Genomic DNA, 20,281 nt, shown 5'->3' with positions numbered 1-20,281 from the left:
CCTCTTTCCTCATGCCAGCAAGCAGTCTTGGAAGCAGGCTGGGGCTGCAGTGGGAGAGATGCCAAGACCAGTTATTCAAGGACAGTGAGGTTGCCAGTCCTAGCATTTCACACTGTGGACCAGCACAGCTGCTGGCTGAATACTGCAGTCAAGATTCTCTGAAGGGAGTCCTATCCCTTCCAAACATCTTCAGTTTACTTGCAGATAATGTTTCTTCATTTTTTATTTTATTTTATTTTATTTTATTTTTTTGAGACGGAGTCTCGCACCATGACCCAGGCTGGAGTGCAGTGGTGCAATCTCAGCTCACTGCAAGCTCCGCCTCCCGGGTTCAGCCATTCTCCTGCCTCAGCCTCCTGAGTAGGTGGGACTACAGGCACCCGCAACCACGTCTGGCTGATTTTTTTTGTATTTTTTAGTAGAGACGGGGTTTCACTGTGTTAGCCAGGATGGTCTCAATCTGCTGACCTCGTGATCCACCCGTCTTGGCCTCCCAAAGTGCTGGGATTACAGGCGTCAGCCACCGCGCCTGGCCATGTTTCTTCAATTTTAAACAACTGATATCTCCCTTGGCCATGAACGAAAAAGAACTGCCCATCAGTGGAGTCAGTCAGGGCACATAAGACACACTGTGTCCACCATGCCATTTCAGAGGAGATTCGATTGAGTTAAGCAGGGAAATAGAGATGTTGTAAACGTTGAAACTATCTGGGTATCCCTCTTTGGTTATTAACATTAGATGAGCAGAAAAACAAATGTCACCGATGGGCAAACATTTAAAAAGTCTGGCAGTACCAAGTGTGGAAAAAGGTGTGGAAGGCAGCAACTCAGCGTTCATTGATATAGCCACTTTGGAGAGCAATTCAGCCTTATTTAGTAAAAATAGAAATAAACATACTCCATGACCTAAGACTTCAATTTCTGGATATATAGAAACTCACACAGTACAGGGAGACATGTACTACAAGAGTATTGATTAATAGAAGAAACTTAGTTTAACGGGGAGGGAGAGTGGTCACCAGTAAGACAGTCCATAAATAAAATGGTCTGTTGTACAGTGGACTAGTGTAACAGCTTAAATGAATTAGCTAGATCCATATACCCACTGGATGGATCTTAAATGTGCTGCTGAGTGAAAAACAAGTTACTCAGTGATATATACAGTATACCACTTAGGGCATTAAGAAAACCACAATATTATAGGGTTCAGTATAGACATAGATACACTGTACATAGACTTCAGTGAACTGGAAGGATATAGAGTTCATGACAGTGATTGGGTGTCAAAATGCATGATGTGGCTGGGAGCAGTGGCTCACACCTGTAATCCCAGCACTTTGAGAGGCTGATGCAGGAGGATCACTTGAGGCCAGGAGGTCGAGACCAGCCTGGGCAACATCGCAAGATTCCCATCTCTATTTAAATAAATAAAATAGAAAAAAAAGTTTAAGATGGAGGTGGAAAGGGTTGGAGGAGCTTGGGGATGGAGAAAAAATGAACTGTATAAAATTAAAATTCTTGTTTTTGTTTTTAGAAAGTAAAGAGGGCCGGGCACAGTGGCTCATGCCTGTAATCCCAGCACTTTGGGAAGCTGAGGTGGGCGGATCACGAGGTCAGGAGATTGAGACCATCCTGGCTAACACGGTGAAACCCCGTCTGTACTAAAAATACAAAAAAAAAAAAAAAAATTAGCCAGGCCTGGTGGCGGGCGCCTGTAGTCCCAGCTACTCAGGAGGCTGAGGCAGGAGAATGGCCTGAACCTGGGAGGTGGAGCTTGCAGTGAGCTGAGATCGCGCCAGTGCACTCCAGCCTGGGCAACAGAGCGAGACTCCATCTCAAAAAAAAAAAAAAAAAAGAAAAAGAAATTAAAGAAAATACAGCTCAGCCTTTATTTGTGTTTTTTTTTTTCCTTTTTTTCTGAGACAGAGTTTTTCACTCTGTTGCCCAGGCTGGAGGGCAGTGGTGCGATCTCCGTTCACTGCAACCTCCACTTCCTGGATTCAAGCAATTCTGTGTCTCAGCCACCCAAGTAGCTGGGATTACAGGTGCGTGCCTGGCTAATTTTTGTATGTTTAGTAGTGATGGTGTTTCACCATATTAGCCAGGCTGGTCTCGAACTCTTAGCCTCAAGTGATCTGCCCGCCTCAGCCTTTCAAACTGTTGGGATTACAGGCGTGAGCCATCACAGCCAGCCATGGCTCAGTGTTAATGGTCAGTTCTGGGTGGTAGAGAGGCAGATGTTAAAACTTTTTTTTCTTTAATTTGTAACATAGAAGCAAACCTATAAAGGCTGCCGTAGGAAGACCAGTCGTAGTAACTAGTTCAGTGCTCTTGGAGAGTTGGCACTGCCTTTCCTCCTTTATCCCCCCGACTAGAATGCAGGGCAGCCCTTCCAGTAAATGTTGAGCCAGTGCCTCACTTTGCTGAGGCCATCACCCACCTTAGTTGCACTTAAGAGGACCCTAAATCAGGTTCCCAGGTTCCTTGCTGATTTTAGAGTGTGGATATCATACCCAGAAACACCGCCCTACTTTTAATCCTAGTAAGGAGGCACCATGTCCCAGGACAACTAATGCTTCCCCCAAACCACCTCCTTCAGGCTGAAACCAGTTCTCTGCACTGAGCAGCTGGGATGGAACCAGGAAATCCTCGGCATCTGAGGACATTGAGGGTTCTCTGACTTAGGGCTTCTTCACCTGAAGTTGAGTGGTCTTTGAGGGAAGTAGGCCCATTTAGCATCAGCTGCTCTTCCCTATTCCACACTCTAGTTGGAAATAGGACCTTAGGTTCCTGTTGACAAGTCATTTACTTTCAGCCCCGAAGAAATAAAAGAGCCAAGATTTTTTTTTTTTTTTTTAAAGCCAGGGAATTTTACTAGAACCTACAAGTGGGCTCATTTTGTTCTGTGTAGCCTGGTAACACCATACTGCTTTCTGCTGTGGGGCCTCCTGGGGTTAAAGTGTGGGCTTCAGACCCAGGTCTCTTAGCTAGAAGATATCTTATCCTCTGTATCCTGCACCTATATGCAAATACATTATTGTCATTACCCTTAACTATAGATGAAGATGAACAGTGCCTATTCCAGACCTTACTAGGTTCTGCTGGCCCGTCACCCATTTTGATCATGTTGCTGGCCTAGTTTGATTAGGGCGAATCTTAGAAACTCCATTTCCATTGTTGAGGAAGAGAACTAGAGAGCAGGCTGACCTGAATGCCAGCGTATCATGATGCAGACTTTCTAACGGATGCAGGTGTTCGGAAGAGTTGTGGATCGAAAGGCCTTCATGATGGCTTGGAGGTGTAGGTAGCAAACTGACGTCACAGGAAGGAACACAATCTTGGGTACCTACTGGCAACGTTGGAGGGAGAAAGTGAGCATCAGGTGCCATCATTTTATAGTTGATCTATGTGATGAGGTTGGTATCGGAGCATAATTGGTACAAAGGAAAAATGACTTAGGCAGATGCAGACTCACGGGCCAGGCTATTTTATTAGGGCAGAATGATTTGGTCCTTTGTGGAAGAATTGGTGGAGTGAAGCATGAATCTTTCCCAGCACAACCCAACAACAGTCCTGGCCCTAAGAAGTGGAGCATGGGAGCTGGGTGTGGTTCGTGCCTATAGTCCCAGCTACTTGGGATGCTGAGGCTGGAGGATCGTTTGAGGGTGCAGTGAGCTATAATATAATATAATCACACCACTGCACTCCAGCCTGGGTGACAGAGTGAGACCCTGTCTGAAAAAAAAAAAAAAGAAAAAAAAAGTTGGAGGGAGGAGTGTTGGGTATTTTTTATGATTTTTGTCTCCTGATTTCTGAAGAATGGCCAAAAAATTGTGTCTGACACAAAGGAAACTAATATAAAAAGCCAGGAGCTGTCTGAGATGAGAAAGGAAAGGGAGAATAGGGCACTTGGAGCTGAGCTGTGATTGTGCCTGTTCCAACCTGTCACTCCAGACTAAGGCCTCTTAGAGATGGTGTCTCCTTTCTCACAGAGGAGACATGGCTCTGAGGAAGATCTTACTGCAGGGGCTCAGGCTCAGGAATAAGGCTCCTGGACCTGGGCATGGTGTGTGCTGCTATCAGTGGATACGCCAGGCTTCCACTGCTGGCTGGAGGTTGGCTCTGCATGTCTGTGCCTTCCTAGGAGGAGGATGCAATAGTGAGTCAGACTGGCATGGGTGGGGCCACATGTCCTGGCAGGCACTGTCCAGGCAGCTGGCATGAGGGAGAGGAGTCTTTCCCAGAAGTCCGCCCTGAGAAACCAAGGCTGGGCTGCTCTCCTGGAGCCAGGGGAGTCCAGTGAGTGTTTTACATACAACTCTAGGTACGTGGTTGGTGGGATGGGCAGTTTGTGCTGGGAAGAGGCTTGTGGAGGATTTTGGAGAAGGCAGGAGAGCTCTGGCCCTCCCTGCAAGGGAGGCTTCAGGTCAGAGCCTGAGGAAAGACCTGGGCATGAGATATGAGGTCTCTGGCTTGGTAGAGAGCATGAAGGACACATGAGATCTGGAGTCTGGATGAGCTTGCTGACAAGCAAGCTTTTTTTTGACTGCTAATGTGTAAATCCACTATAGAAATTTTCATTTGTCATTTTTGTACTTATTGGCAAAAAATTAGAGCTTATAGGCATCAGATTTAATTTGAGATAGTTGAAATAGGGTTTGTGTTTGAGGCCAATATAATTTTATCTGCTAATGGCATCTCGTGGACTTGGAGGCAGCCCTTCTGTACCAGAACATTGTCAAAAGCTTTTACTGTAAAGCTTGAGAACAAACTAGTTTGCTGGATTTGGGCATGTAACTAACAGGTTTGAGGCATGGGATTATCCTGTGGACTTTTTTTTTTTTTTTTTTGCTTTGAGGTTCTGAATGTATTAAGGTTGACCTTCTTAAGCCGTTGAAACTGTTCTGCAGTACATTTGTGATGTAGGGCCTAAGACTTGTATTGTTTTTTTTTTTTAATCACAACCCAGTGTACAGAACTTGAGACATGCATCTTTTCTCTGCCACCTTTTAAAAGCAGATTATTCTTGAAGTGCATAGAGCAGCAATTGATTAATGGAATTGGTGTCTTCACATTTCATTTACTTCCTCCCAACAATTTTATAGGATGCATATAAATATTTCCAAAAGAGGTACACATAATTTCTTACTATAAAAGTATTTTTATATTTATATCAGTAAATTTGTTAATAAAGAGGATTTTTTTTTTCTGTAATCCTACCACCCCAATGACGTCCTATTAAAATTTCAGTATGTATCCTCCCAGGTCTTTTAGGTATGTTTAATTTGGTGTCCCTTCCCTGCTCCCAAAAGGGGAGGGACCAGGTTCTCGTATAGAATAGTGGAATGTTAGTAAATCACAGGTTTAAAGAGACATAACAGCGGAATCTCTAGAGCAGCTGTCACCTGGATACCTGGTTATTAAGGTAATTTTTCCATTACCCCAAAGAGCTTTAGTTACACTCAGCTTTTACCTTAATCCTTGTGCAGCTCTCCAGGGCACACCTTATTCAGCTCTGAGCGGTCTTTGCAAGTGAGGCCAAGGAGCCACCCTGAGCCAAAAGGGGAGCATTATGTCACCGGAAGCCCAAGCCCAGAGAACCAAAGGTATGACCTGATATTCAGTGGCCCCAGCCAGGTCTTTATAGGAAGACCCTGATATCTCAGGTCTAAGAAGAGCCAGCTGATGGTTTTTAAAAAGAGTGGAATTAGTTACTCCAACCCACTTATTCAGATCTTATTTTGTTCACAATACAGTCCCTAGATTGTAGGCCCATTGGAGGCCACAGCAAAGCCTTTGTGTTCCAGTTGGCCTGATGTGCCATCTCTCAGTAATGTTCCCTTAACAGCCAGACTTCCCTAAGCCCAGCTGGGAGCTCTGAAGGTATGCGAGCCCTCCCTCAACCATGAGTGTAGGGAAGGGGACCAGGGGCCCCAGGCTTTCCTGTCAGTAATGCAGAAGTTCCTCAGATTTAGGGAAGGGGGAGCAGAGGCATAACTTTGATTCTGACAGAGAGGCATTCAGAGAGACTGAAAGGTCATTTAACAAACACTGGAATGCTTCCACATACTAGGTGCTAGGAGATACAAAACCATATAGGTCCTGGAAGGGAGGATTGATTTTTTTCATTTTGGTACGTAGTAGATATTAGGGGCTTAGGAAATACACATCGAAATGAAGAGTGCATTTGCCATGTTGAACCGTTAGCCGGTATCTTATTTCCCCATTTTAAAAGTTTTAGAATCTGTGGTTGAGGGCTTGTGGCCATCAGTTTTCCATAGCCAACAGACTGTTCGCTACTGCCTTCAGAGCTCCTTGGACCTCAGCGGGCCTTCTTTGGAGATGGCAGAGATGGATTTAGATGCATACTCTACTCGAGCCACCCAGAGAGCCCACAAAGTCAGGGATGGAACAGGGTAAAGGAGTAAGGGTCATATGTGTGAGATGCCTTGATTTGGAACTTTGAGATTTAGGATGAGGTGGGGAAGGGCTAAAGAGGAGCTTGTTCCTAAGCCTTGCTTGGCCGAAGCATTTAGGCTCAAGGGTTTTAGAAAGAGTAGCCCTTGGTCTGAGAACTCAAGGAAACAGCTTTCTGATGAGACGTGTAGCAAGCTTCTGGTTCACATCCTTACCTGATAGTTCTTCAAACACTGCCTGGTCTGGTTCACATCCTTACCTGATAGTTATTCAAACACTGCCTGGAAGCTTCTCCTGAGTCTTTGTCTCTAATCAGCTAACTAACAGGCTGAGTGAGTTTAGTTGTAAGTCATTAATGAAGAAAGCAAAGGTTGGGGCCATTGTCAGGGTTGTGACCTGGGCTAGTTAATTACCTGGAACTGATGGTCTGTGTTACAGAGTGGTGGTATACTTGTCAGGCTTAGAAAAGAAATCAGGATGTGTATCAAAAATCATTTGGGGAAAAGATTTGACCAGCAACTTTAATTTCTCTATGTTGCAACTATCCTGTTAATGTAGTTGTGATAGTTTTAGAATTATACCAGTACCCTTATGTTATCCTTGCTTTGCAAATTGCAAATTGCTTTGCGTGTCCTAACATCCTTCTGGCCAACAGTAGATGTGGTTTTAGGTTTAGACTCCTGGGAGTCTAAGCTTTTGCATTCAGGGGAATGACTTTGGGTTTGGGTGAGGATTGTAAAGAGGCAATATGGGTGCCCCACGACAAAGCAGCTATTTGTAGCTTTGTGACAGCTTGACATACAGAGATCTAGGCTTATCAAGGCACTAAGCTAGGAGTCAGTTGTTTGTATCACTGGAAGATTGGTTACAACTTCCTTCATTGGAAGCTCCTTCAGTGCATGTTAAATGATGTTATTTATAGATAGGGTGGTGGGAAAGCTGTCTAGGTAGATGTCAGTCAGCCCAGTGTAAGAGAGACCTGCTTACTGTGGGTGCTTGGGACTATGTGGAGTGGGTGGGAGGTTTTAACTTGTTCAGTAAGGTCCTTTCCATTGTTCACAATCTTGTGAACCCTTTTTCTAACATGAGGAGCACCCACATAACCAGATCATGTCTGGCTTCCCTGTGGCTTGTGTACAAAGCGTGCTTATTGAGTTAATGTGTAAGCAGGAGACAGCCTTCTGTGCTAAATGGTATATTAACCACTTCTCAGTCTTACCACTCTCTTTCAATTTGTCTCGACCCAGGACCTCAGCAGCCATGTCAAAGCCCCATAGTGAAGCCGGGACTGCCTTCATTCAGACCCAGCAGCTGCATGCAGCCATGGCTGACACATTCCTGGAGCACATGTGCCGCCTGGACATTGATTCACCACCCATCACAGCCCGGAACACTGGCATCATCTGTACCATTGGTGAGTGGGTGTGCCCCTTCCCCCAAAAAAGGGCTTCATGGGCAGTGACCTTTCTCTCCTGAAAAGAGTAACTAAATGTCCTAACAAACCTAGGTGCTACATGGGATATTACACAGATTCTTAGGAAAGGACTCAGGTCATAGGAAGTTGCAGTAAAGAATTAGTATGTGCATAGGATGGCAAATACAGTTAATAAGAGAGTATTAGACATTTCAAAATTGCTAAGATGGCCAGGTATGGTGGCTCCCAGCACTTTGGGAGGCCAACGTGGGAGGATTGCCTGAGCCTTGAAATTTGAGACCAGCCGGAGCAACTTAGACCCTGTCTCTCCAAAAAGTGGGAAAAAAAAAAAAAATTAGCTGGGCATGGTGGCATGCACCTGTAGTTCTGGCTACATGGGAGGCTGAGACAAAGATCACTTGAGTCCAGGAGATTGAAGTTGCAGTGAGCCATGATCACACCACTGCACTCCAGTCTGGGCAACAGAGCGAGATCCTGTCTTAAGAAAAAAAAATTGTCCGGGCGCAGTGGCACATGCCTGTAATCCAGCACTTCGGGAGGCTGAGGCAGGCGGATCACCTGAGGTCAGGAGTTCGAGACCAGCCTGGCCAACATGGTGAAATCCCGTCTCTACTAAAAATACAAAAAAATTAGCCGGGGGTGGTGGCGGGTACCTATAATCCCAGCTACTTGGGAGGCTGAGGCAGGAGAATTGCTTGAACCTGGGAGGCGGAGGTTGCAGTGAGCTGAGATCTGACCATTGCACTCCAGCCTTGGCAACAAGAATGAAACTCTGCCTCAAAAAAAAAAGGAAGAAAAAAGAAAAAAACATTGCTAAGAGTAAATTTCAAATGTTCTCACCACAAAAATGTTAAGTATTTGAAGTCATGGATATGTTAACTAACCTGATTTAATTATTCCACACTGTATCCAAACTGTATGTATTGGATTACATAACTTTGTAACCCAAATTATAAATTACCAGTTTATAATAAAAAATAATTTGTTGCAAAAAGAGTCCATATGGTTTAGGTTTTATGCTATAGGCAAAATTAAGAGGATGTTTTCCTTAGCAGGTCTTTGTAGGAGCAACTTAAAGACCTAGGAAGGATCTTTCTAACATGTTCTGTGCTACCAAGATTCTGTGGTTGGACATCTGGCTGGGTTTCAATGAGGGTGGAGAAGGGTGGCCAAGTCTTAACCTAGGCTTTTCTGATACAGTGGGAGCCTGCAGAATTTGAAGGAAATGGTCGAAGTGTCCCAGTAGATCAAGAAAGTAAGCTGGCACGGTAGTAGCCTTCCATGCACTTTTTAAAGACTTTTGAGCTATTTGGGAGATGAAAAGTTTTCAGGGAAAAAAATTCTTTAAACTTAAGCAAACTTAAATGTTTTTCCTTCTTTGAATAATTAATACTTATGGCTTTAAAACTTTACCTAATAGGCCCAGCTTCCCGATCAGTGGAGACGTTGAAGGAGATGATTAAGTCTGGAATGAATGTGGCTCGTCTGAACTTCTCTCATGGAACTCATGAGGTGAGCTGTGGCTGGACCCTATGGCCATTGTGATGGCCTGTAGGAAACAGGGAGGGGGTGCAGTGTTCGTTTAGCCACAGTGGACTAGACAAGGATGAGTCTGAGTTTCACAGTCAGTGTGAAGTTTGTCTTTACTAGCCCATCCCTACTCTCCTTCCCTCTTGTCCTGACAAAGCAACTGGCTGAGTCTCTTTTAGCAAAAAAGACCCCCTTTGTTGCTGGCTGTGGTTCTCCCACACACCTCTCCTACCCTTAGCTTTCACAAAGGAAGATATGGAAAGGTTCTACTGGAAAACCCTCTAAGCCTTAGGTGTCCTGGCCACAGCGCTTGACTCTCCTGTCCCAGGGTTTCTGCTACAGCTTGTATTGCCATGGTAAACCATCTAGCAGATTGATTCTAGCTTAGAACCAAAATAACTGGGCAGGTCCATGAGAAGGGTTTCCACTATTCTAAGTTTTGAGGGACTGAGCCTAATGCACAAGCACTATCTGGGGTATAATACCCCACTTCCTCAGCACTGTATTCTCAGCCTGTGCCTTCCCACGGTTTCTGGTACATTAAAATAACACCAGTTAGCACTCTTCCTCAGGAGCCTAGTAGGACTGTATTTGTGCTGGGCTCTTTATTAGCTGGCTTTACCTATGGACAGAGGCCTTGCCCAGGAGCCAGGTAGCAGCTGTTGGGATGGCTCCATTCCTGCCTCCGTTGCCAGATTTAGAATTAACCCATTCTGAGGAGCTTGGGGTTCCCTGAGGTACCATGACTTATTTATTTTTTTATTTTATAAAACAAAATTTTGCTCTGTCATCCAGGCTGGACTGCAGTGGTATGATTATGGCTAACTGGATCCTTGACCTCCCAGGTTCAAGTGATCCTCTTGCCTCAGCCTCCCAAGTAGCTGGGAATACAGGCATGCACCACCACACCTGGCTAATTTTAAAAATTTTTTTGTGGAATGAGGTCTCACTATATTGCCTCGGCTGGTCTCAAACTCCTGGGCTCAAGTGATTCTCTCAAATGTTGGGATTACAGGAATGAGCTACCACACCCAGCCTGGGATTGTGCCTTTTTAAAACCTTCAGACTTAACCATAGGTTTCCCATAGATCATGGGATTTTGTAATGGCATTGATAAGAGGAATTACAGAAGAGGCAAACTTTGCACCTGTCTTGGCTTCTGTATTTCCTGTTGAGAGTAAAGAGAATGCTATCCTGTAAGGCCAATTGCCTTACAGAGGTTGCCCTCTGGCATTTGGAAGTTGGTATTAAGTTTGGACTAAAAATAAAGCCTCAGGAAATGCAATCCAAGAGTGAATTCCTCCTTTTGGGAAACACGAGACTCTTCATCATAGATTCCCTAACCTGTGTTCATAAACAGCCTATGGCCTGGCTAGTGGCTGGCCCTTAAATGTCATGGGGACCTGACCAAGTCCAGCAGACATACCATGTAGGTTAAGACATGTCCCTATACCTTTTGGAAAATTCTGTAGTTTTCCAAAAGCAAGGGGTCCTTAGCAGGAGTCACCGAGAATTACTTGTTAGAGAATTAAGTGTTAGCTTAGCTTAGAGAGAGCTGAAGACAATGCTGGAGGTCTGTTCGCTGTTGATCCCTGCTGCTGTAGTCTGCCATGGGCTCCTGCGTTCAGGGGAAGAAGCAGAAATAGATTTTTAAGAAGTTGACCTTTAAGTAGGCTTTATGGTTCCTTCATCCAGTAAAATAACACCACATAGCTCTAACATGGCAAGGGCGAGTGATACCTGCCACACCTGCTGGATGAGAGCTGGCTCCGATTTTGGTTTTTTAAACTTTAAGAGGCTTTTGGAGATTATCTCTACTTTCACTCCTATTCCCAGATTATAATTAAGATTTATTTTTTATTTTTTATCTATTTATTTTTTAAAGATGTCCCTCTTGTGTGTTTATTTTGAAGTTTTAGACCAAGATGAGGTTGTGTGTGGGCTCAGCTTGGAAACTGATCTGAAATTATTCTAATTTATATAATGTAATGTAAACAGTTTCAGCCTTACCATACGTCAGGGCTATTGTTTCATGTGCACCTTTGACTAGGGGCTGGGGCGTACTTTTCCAGTTTCTGACTATTTTAAATGCTCTTCTGAGCAGAACGTTGAGATTACTGTCTTCCCTCTCACTCTGACAGAGGGACATCAAATGTCTGCATCTGATCTTTTAACAGCTTTTTTTTTTTTTTGAGACAGAATCTTGCTCTGTTGCCCAGGCTGGAGTGCACTGGCACAATCTCTGCTCACCACAACCTCTGCCTCCCAGGTTCAAGCGATTCTCATACCTCAGCCTCCTGAGTAGCTGGGATTACAGACCTGTGCCACCACGCCCAGCTAATTTTTTTATATTTTTAGTAGAGACGGGGTTTCGCCATGTTGGCCAGGCTGGTCTTGAACTTGTGACCTCAGGTGATCCGACTGCCTCGGCCTCCCAAAGGCGTGAGCCACCACGCCCAGCCCTCTTTTAACAGCTTTGGCAACTAGTCTTCAGCCCTCACTTTTGGCAGTTCACATGGGCAAGATGCATTCTTGCTGAACATGTGGTTCCATATGCCATGTTTTCCAGATTTATTTATTTATTTATTTATTTATTTATTTAGAGAGGGAGTCTCGCTCTGTCATCCAGGCTGGAGTGCAGTGGCACGATCTTGGCTCACTGCAACCTCTGCCTCCTGGGTTCAAGAGATTCTTCTGCCTCAGCCTCCTAAGTATCTGAGATTACAGGCACCTGCCACCACACCCGACTAATTTTTGTATTTTAGTAGAGACTTGGTTTCACCTTGTTGGCCAGGCTGATCTCGAATTCCTGACCTCAAGTGATCCATCCGCCTTGGCCTCCCAAATTGCTGGGATTACAGGCGTGAGCCACCGCACCTGGCCTAGAAATAATGACTTTTAAACAACCTAAATGTAGAGCCTTCCACAGGACAGCATTGATGGATGCTTTACCACATAACATCCCAATAAAGCCACAGCTGAAGTGGAAGACTCAGTACACCTCCCAGAGATGCTCTAAGAGATTATGATATATGACGTAGATTTGAATAATATACCTAATAATTGGTATGTTTATAATATATGGTTTTACATCCCCAAGACCAAAAATGCATGTTTGCATGAAACACTCATGGTTACAAAAATATATTAGGCCACCAAAAAAACCCCCACGTTTCATAAAGTAGAAATTATACAGACACATTCTCTGATAAAATTTTTTAGTGGAAATTAAGAACAAAGTCAAGAAAACTGAAGTGTGCTTGCTTTAGAAAGCAAAGATCTCAAGGTAGATGAAATAAATATTTAACTCAGAACACTAGGGGAGGAAAACCCTAAAAAGGGTGAAGAAAATAATTTTGTAAGATTATAGCTCAATGAAATGAAAATAAATTTGACAGATTAAGCTAAGAGCTGATTCTTTGTGGGGAAAAAATAGTAAAATAGAAAGTTCTGAGAAGCTAGGTGAAGAATGCGAGGATGTGCAAATAAGAGTATGAATAGAAAAGAGAATATTTCCTACACATTGGAGATTTTAAAAGTCAAGAAAGACTTATAACTTAATTCCTATATAGAGAGATGACTCTGGCTATTTTCAAAGAAAAGATAAATATCCAAAAGATAGAAAATATGAATAGACCAGTGGCCATAAGAAGTTGAAAAAGTGGGCTGGGCGTGTGGTGGCTCACACCTGCAATCCCAGCACTTTGGGAGGCCAAGGTGGAGGGATCACTTGAGGTCAGGAGTTCGAGACCAGCCTGGCCAACATGGTGAAACTCTGTCTCTACTAAAAATACAAAAATTGGCTGGGCATGGTGGCACATGCCTGCAGTCCCAGCTACTCGGGAGCCTGAGGCAGGAGAATCGCTTGAACCTGAGAGGTGGAGGCTACAGTGAGCCAAGATCGCGCCACTGCACTCCAGCCAAAAAGTTGAAAAAGTGATTAAGATCTGGTTCACCTCAGAACACTTAAGTCCAAATGATTTTAGTGGCTGAATTGTCTCCCCTTCAAAGTTCAGTTACATTGTTAAACTGTTCCAGAGCCTAGAGAAATATAGAAATCTTCCCACTGTGTTCTTTGAAACCAATATACGCTGATACTGAGATCAAACAAGGACAGTACCAAAACCAGGCAGGTACTAACAGTTAGTGTGCTAGACCAGTCTCACTTAGATGCAGAAAACAAATAAAATTTAATAATCCAAATCCAGTAGTGAATGAAAGGAATGTCTTGATCCATGACCAAGTAGATTTTATTCTAGGAGAACAAAATTCTACATCAGGATTAAGTAGAGTTAAGGTTGACATTTTTTTTTTTTTTTTTTTCTGAGACGGAGTCTCGCTCTGTCACCCAGGCTGGAATGCAGTGGCACGATCTCGGCTCACTGCAAGCTCTGCCTTCCGGGTTCACACCATTCTCTTGCCTCAGCCTCCCGAGTAGCTGGGACTACAGGCGCCTGCTACCACGCCCGGCTAATTTTGTTTTTGTACTTTTAGTAGAGACGGGGTTTCACCATGTTAGCCAGGATGGTCTCGATCTCCTGACCTTGTGATCCCCCCGCCTCGGCCTCCCAAAGTGCTGGGATTACAGGCGTGAGCCACGCGCCTGGCCTGAGTTAAGGTTGACTTTTAAACAACCTAAATATAGCTAAATATAGAGCCTTCCGCAGGACAGCATTGATGTGTGGAACTCTTATCCACATGATAACATCCCAACAAAGCCACAGCTGTAGTGGAACTCAGTACACCTGAGTCTTATCATTATAAGATGATAATAGGTAACATTTATTAGATAATTACCATGTACTTTGTCCTAATACTTCATGTATTCTTTTACTCCTCACGTCAACTCTGAAGGAAAGGCACCGCCTATCCCCTTAAAAGAAAACAACTATTACTATTCTTTTTTTTTTCTTTTAGAGACGGAATCTCACTCTGTCTGTCGCCCAGGCTGGAGTGCAGTGGCACGATCTCGGCTCACTGCAACTTCTGCCTCCTAGGTTGAAGTGGTTCTCTTGCCTCAACCTCCTGAATAGCTGGGACTACAGGTGCACGCCACCACGCCCAGCTAATTTTTGTATTTTAAGTTGAGACAGGGTTTCACCATGTTGGCCTGGTTGTTGTCAATCTCTTGATCTCATGATCCACCCGCCTTGGCCTTCCAAAGTGTTTAGATTACAGGTGTGAGCCACCGCGCCCAGCCTCTATTCTATTCTATTTTGTTCTATTTCTATTACAAGCCAGTAAGCAAGAAAATATCATAATTTATAAGGAACCCTATAAAAAACAGACAAGCCAAGGGTCTGTCATTAGGGAGTATGCCTGAATAAGAAGCTGAAGATTTTTAGACACAGGTTTCAGGCAACACTGTCTTTAGAGGCTAGGCTCTGGCTCCAGCTCCCTCCAGCCTCCTGTGAATAACAGGCAGGCTTACTTGCAGGTGCCGCTTTCCTGGACAGTGGTGGTTAAAGGACAAGGCCCAGAAAGTGCTGAATTAGGTGCCCTTGTTACCGCTAATGTCATATTGATGACACTATCTTAGAGCTCTTTTGACATCTTGGCTCTGCGTCTTTTTTTTTTTTTTCTTGAGATAGGGTGTTGCTTTGTTATCCAGGCCGGAGTGCAGTGGTGTCATCATGGCTCACTGTAGCCTTGACCTCCTAGACATAAGTGATCCTCCCACCTCAGCCTCACAAGTAGCTGGGACCCCAGGCACGCACCATCATGCACAGTTAATTTTTGTGTTTTTTGTAGAGACGAGGTTTCGCCATGTTGCCCAGGCTCATCTCAAACTCCTGGCCCAAACTGTCCTCCCACCTTAGCCTCCCAAAGTGTTTGGTTTATAGGCATGAGCCACTGTGCTTAGCCTGAGTCCCTCTTTTAAACAAACAAAATGGTAAATGGAAAGGAGGAAAGGCTTAAGAAAAAAGATTGAAGCCAGGATTTGTTGTAAGCAAGGAGTAATAAAGGGCAGTTCATTTAGAGAAAGGCATATGACCACCTTTCCCCCTCCAATCAGAATCTAGAAAGTGATTGAGGCCGGGCGCAGTGGCTCACGCCTGTAATCCCAGCACTTTGGGAGGCCGAGGTGGGCAGATCATGAGATCAGGAGATCAAGACCATCCTGGCTAACATGGTGAAACCCCGTCTCTACTAAAAATCGAAGAAGTTAGCGAGGCGTGGTGGTGGGCGCCTGCAGTCCCAGCTACTCGGGAGGCGAGAGGCAGGAGAATGGCGTGAACCTGGGAGGTGGAGCTTGCAGTGAGCCTAGATAGTGCTACTGCACTCCAGCCTGGGCGACAGAGCAAGACTCTGTCTCAAAAAAAAAAAAAACAAAGCGATTGAGAAAATCAGGTCTGTGTGACCTTAGCAATAAGTTATTTAGCTTGGGCCACTGTTAGCTTAAGTCAATAACTTCAAGTTTGCGTTGTAGTTGGAATCAATAGAGGAAAAGCTCTCAGCATTACCACATATATCAGAATGTGACATTGATTGCCAGACCAGCCTTATCCAAACACAAGTCCTAGGCTTTTTGCCCTGTTTATGAGCTTTATATGCTGAGGGTATTTGATGAGTCTTAGGGAAAAAAGAACAGCCCTGGGGACACAGCTGTTTTTATGATGAGACATGTTTGCACCCATACCTTAATGGGTTTTGGTGGCAATATTCTGAAATTTGCCACCAACATTTCAAAGATTTGCCCTTTGGGTGAATTAGTGCTGTAGTAGAAGTGGGTGGAGGCTGAGGAGGTTGGATTAAGCAGGTAGAGGATTTCTCAGTGCATGGATCGTGCTGAGGATGGAGATAGAGCTCTAAGACATCCACAGGCCTTTCCTGAGTGATCAGCTTTGGCTCCTGGGCAGGGGAATTGGAGCTGGATTCTAGTGTGGGAGCACGCTTGTCATCTTCCTTCTTTTCCCCCAGTACCATGCAGAGACCATCAAGAATGTGCGCACAGCCACGGAAAGCTTTGCTTCTGACCCCATCCTCTACCGGCCCGTTGCTGTGGCTCTAGACACTAAAGGACCTGAGATCCGAACTGGGCTCATCAAGGGCGTGAGTATTCTGCGGAGAGCGAGGGGAAAGCTCAGTAGGCAATATGCCCCAGAGACATGTCCTCCAAAGCGCTGGGTTGCCATGTTTCTTCCCAGTACTATGAAGGACTGCAGAGGAGTTGAGGTCTACAAATGAGGATTTATTCATCACTGTAAACAATGTTGATTTGATCTACTTTGCTAGGAAATGGTACCACAAAGGAACCTTTTTTTTTAACCCTAAAAACCTAAACTTTAGGCTTTCTAACTTGGAGAACCATCTCTTTGTATCTTTTTCCCCATCATTAAGTAGCATAACTGAAACATATTCTTTTCTTGGATTATTTCCGTGAAGTATACAGAGTTAGAGAATAAGAGCAAAAAACTGTATTACTTTTAGCAGTGACTTGAGCATTGTTCCCTGGAGGAAAGAGCTTTTCCATTCCTTCTGAGGTGATGCTGCTACTGGTGTCTCTAGTTTGGACTCTTGCTTACTCTCTTGTCCCTAGAGCGGCACTGCAGAGGTGGAGCTGAAGAAGGGAGCCACTCTCAAAATCACGCTGGATAACGCCTACATGGAAAAGTGTGACGAGAACATCCTGTGGCTGGACTACAAGAACATCTGCAAGGTGGTGGAAGTGGGCAGCAAGATCTACGTGGATGATGGGCTTATTTCTCTCCAGGTGAAGCAGAAAGGTACGTATGGGAGCTGGAGTCCAATTGTCTAAAACAGTCTTTTGTCTCTAAAGTTCCTTGACACAAGGAAGATGGGAAGGTTGGTTGCCTGGCAGTGAGATTGAGTCTGTGTGTTCTCAGGAATCCCTTTTATAACTCATTTATCCTCAAAGACAGGCTTTAATCCAGCATAGTTACATTCTTCTGGTTCTGGAGAACACAGGAACATATATATATATGTTTGTTTTGTTGTGTTTTGTTTTGTTTTCAAGACAGAGTCTCGCTCTGTTGCCCAGGCTGGAGTGCAGTGGCATGATCTTGGCTCACTGCAACCTCTGCCTCCAGGGTTCTAGCTATTCTCCTACCTCAGCCTCCCGAGTAGCTGGGATTACAGGCACCCGCCACCACACCCGGCTAATTTTTTTGTATTTTTAGTAGAGATGGGGTTTTGCCATGTTGGCCAGGCTGGTCTCAAACTCCTGACCTCAGGTGATCTGCCTGCCTTGGCCTCCCAAAGTCAGAACAGTCTTAATTATCCTTATTTATGGGTGAGGAAAGTGAGGTACAGAGAGGTTAAATGGCTTGCCCAGGATTACACAGTGTAGTAGGTTTTCAACTCTGGTAGAACAGCTCCAGCACCCATAATGCACCACTTCCCAGCTCACTGTCCTTGCGGGAAAGGTGCCTGCTTCCTGTTGACCTGTGCCCTCGTGCTCTGCCTCCCCTGCTTACCCTTTTTCATACAGGTGCCGACTTCCTGGTGACGGAGGTGGAAAATGGTGGCTCCTTGGGCAGCAAGAAGGGTGTGAACCTTCCTGGGGCTGCTGTGGACTTGCCTGCTGTGTCGGAGAAGGACATCCAGGATCTGAAGTTTGGGGTCGAGCAGGATGTTGATATGGTGTTTGCGTCATTCATCCGCAAGGCATCTGATGTCCATGAAGTTAGGAAGGTCCTGGGAGAGAAGGGAAAGAACATCAAGATTATCAGCAAAATCGAGAATCATGAGGGGGTTCGGAGGCAAGTCCCCATTGTCCCTGCTCCAGTCCCAGCGCAGCTCTCTGAAGGGCATGGTCCATCCTGTGAATGTCTGATTCCCACCCCCTAGCCCATCAGAATGTAGACTCCCAAGCCAGTTCCAAACCTGCTGAATCAGAATATCTTAGGAGAGTAGAAGGCATTATGTTTTTTTGTTTTTGTTTTTTTGTTTTTTTTTTAAAAAAAAGCTTCCCAGGTAATTGAGATGCTGGCAGCTTGACATTGTTCCCTGGGCCTGGGGACCAACATTTGAGAGAACAGGGTCACTGCTCACAGGACCAGGGGCCATGATGTTCTGTTCCTGATCAGAAACACTACCAGTGTTTGCTGGAATGGGGGGACCAGGGGGAAAGATGACAGCAGACACTTAAGAAAGGGCTCTTTTTGGCCCTTCCTGGGGAGCCATGTGGAATTTCAGGGCCTGGTGTCCATGTTAAAGCTTATGGCCTCCTGGTCTTCACTTAGAATGCAGCTGGCTCAGTGATCATGCTAACTCTGGTATGGTCCATTCCACTCTCAGAGGAAGATGTGTGGTTCTTCTCCAGTTTCAGATTGCCCCAACTTAGCTTACCCCCTCCCCAGTGCTCACAAGGTAGAGCCCAGTGGGCATGGCCACCATTTTTGGCATCCTGCTAGGAATACAACTCAGCACAACTAAGATGCTAGACATACTCTTGTGGATTAGAAGTGTGTTTGGGGAGGGTGGGGGAGCAACCCTGTGCACCCACTGTAGTGGCCTTACTGTCTGAGCTTTGTGTAGAAATCCTCTGTACCAGGCAATTTGGGGTCCTCCCCTTTGCCATCCTGATAAGCCATAGGCTAGCTGAACTTGGCCCTAGGCCAGGCAAAGCCACATTCCCTCTTGCCTTCAGCAGGTTGGAGTGGGCCACCTCAAAGGGCAGTCCTCAAGTGTCCTTGACTAGATGAGGCCATGGGTCTTTGTGGTGGAAGCAGTCATCAGGCCTCAGGTTCCCTGTCTTGAAGTGCTGATTGGAGAATGGAGGCCCTAGAGAGACCCCTAACATGCATGGGATTTGGAGAGGAGACCTTGGGAATGAGCCCATTTGGATTTGCCCTCTCCCCTTTCTTCCGTCAATGAAGCATCCATATTGGTGTTGAAGCCAAGCAGGCAGAATTGTTGGCCCACTCTGGGGGCCTAAGGTAGCTGGACTGCCTTGCCATCTGTGTGCATCCATGATGATATCATGGATGGATGTCTGTCCTGGTACAAGGACATCTAAGTTAGGGAATCCCAGGGAAACTTCTTGTCTACTGCCATACTTGTGGCCCCTGTTCTATATAACCTCTCTCCCCCCAACTTTGTCCATCAGGTTTGATGAAATCCTGGAGGCCAGTGATGGGATCATGGTGGCTCGTGGTGATCTAGGCATTGAGATTCCTGCAGAGAAGGTCTTCCTTGCTCAGAAGATGATGATTGGACGGTGCAACCGAGCTGGGAAGCCTGTCATCTGTGCTACTCAGGCATGTGCCCACCCTTCCCCACATTCTCCTGTGCACACTCGCATGTTTGTATGGGAAAGCTCTGGAGGCTGTCTGATCTCTTCCCATGGAATTGTCGCACATAACACACAGATAATCCCCTTCCCCCATGTACCTACACAAAGCCATACTCTGTGTACCTACTCACTATCCAGAGGATCAGCTTGCTGTCATTTGTCTCTGAAGACAGCTCAAGCCATGTCTCACTAATGCTCTGTCCCCTCCCAGATGCTGGAGAGCATGATCAAGAAGCCCCGCCCCACTCGGGCTGAAGGCAGTGATGTGGCCAATGCAGTCCTGGATGGAGCCGACTGCATCATGCTGTCTGGAGAAACAGCCAAAGGGGACTATCCTCTGGAGGCTGTGCGCATGCAGCACCTGGTGAGTTCTGGGGCCTGCCTCATCCCCCAGGGCTTCGGACTGGGCCTGGGATGGATGCAAGCTCTGGTGCAGAGCTTTTTAGGTTTCTCCATCCTCTTACGCACAGCCTTTCATTATCCTCCAAGTTACAGCAGCAAGAGGGTGGGGGTGGAAGTGGAGGTGGCTTTTTTTTTTCTCCTGTTCTGCATTTCTGCCCACACCCCCACCCCTCCATTTCCTTCTGCTCTGGAGGCATCCTCCTTCATTGGACACCACACAGTTTATTTCACTTCTGACC

General features: G+C 45.5%; 1 protein-coding gene across 14 annotated transcripts in view; it reads left to right on the top strand.

Moving 5' to 3' along the window:
- The window catches only part of PKM (pyruvate kinase M1/2), a 32,647-nt gene that overhangs the window by 4,930 nt on the left and 7,436 nt on the right, over positions 1–20,281 (top strand). For 8 of the 14 annotated variants that reach the window (XM_063795241.1, XM_063795240.1, XM_001175100.6 and 5 more), the window contains exons 2-8: positions 7,665–7,831; positions 9,273–9,364; positions 16,304–16,435; positions 16,923–17,109; positions 17,835–18,105; positions 19,455–19,605; positions 19,852–20,004. In XM_063795241.1, coding sequence (XP_063651311.1) covers positions 7,678–7,831; positions 9,273–9,364; positions 16,304–16,435; positions 16,923–17,109; positions 17,835–18,105; positions 19,455–19,605; positions 19,852–20,004 — 1,140 coding nt within the window. In that variant the 5' untranslated portion in view covers positions 7,665–7,677. Of the gene's footprint in view, positions 1–5,489; positions 5,607–7,664; positions 7,832–9,272; positions 9,365–16,303; positions 16,436–16,922; positions 17,110–17,834; positions 18,106–19,454; positions 19,606–19,851; positions 20,005–20,281 lie in introns of all 14 variants that reach the window. The other 6 variants (XR_010151781.1, XR_010151782.1, XM_009429480.4 and 3 more) reach the window with 1 other exon arrangement.

The sequence above is a fragment of the Pan troglodytes genome, chromosome 16 (genome assembly GCF_028858775.2).
Source record: "Pan troglodytes isolate AG18354 chromosome 16, NHGRI_mPanTro3-v2.0_pri, whole genome shotgun sequence".
Lineage (NCBI taxonomy): Eukaryota > Metazoa > Chordata > Mammalia > Primates > Hominidae > Pan > Pan troglodytes.
This window is presented reverse-complemented; position numbering and strand designations above follow the sequence as displayed.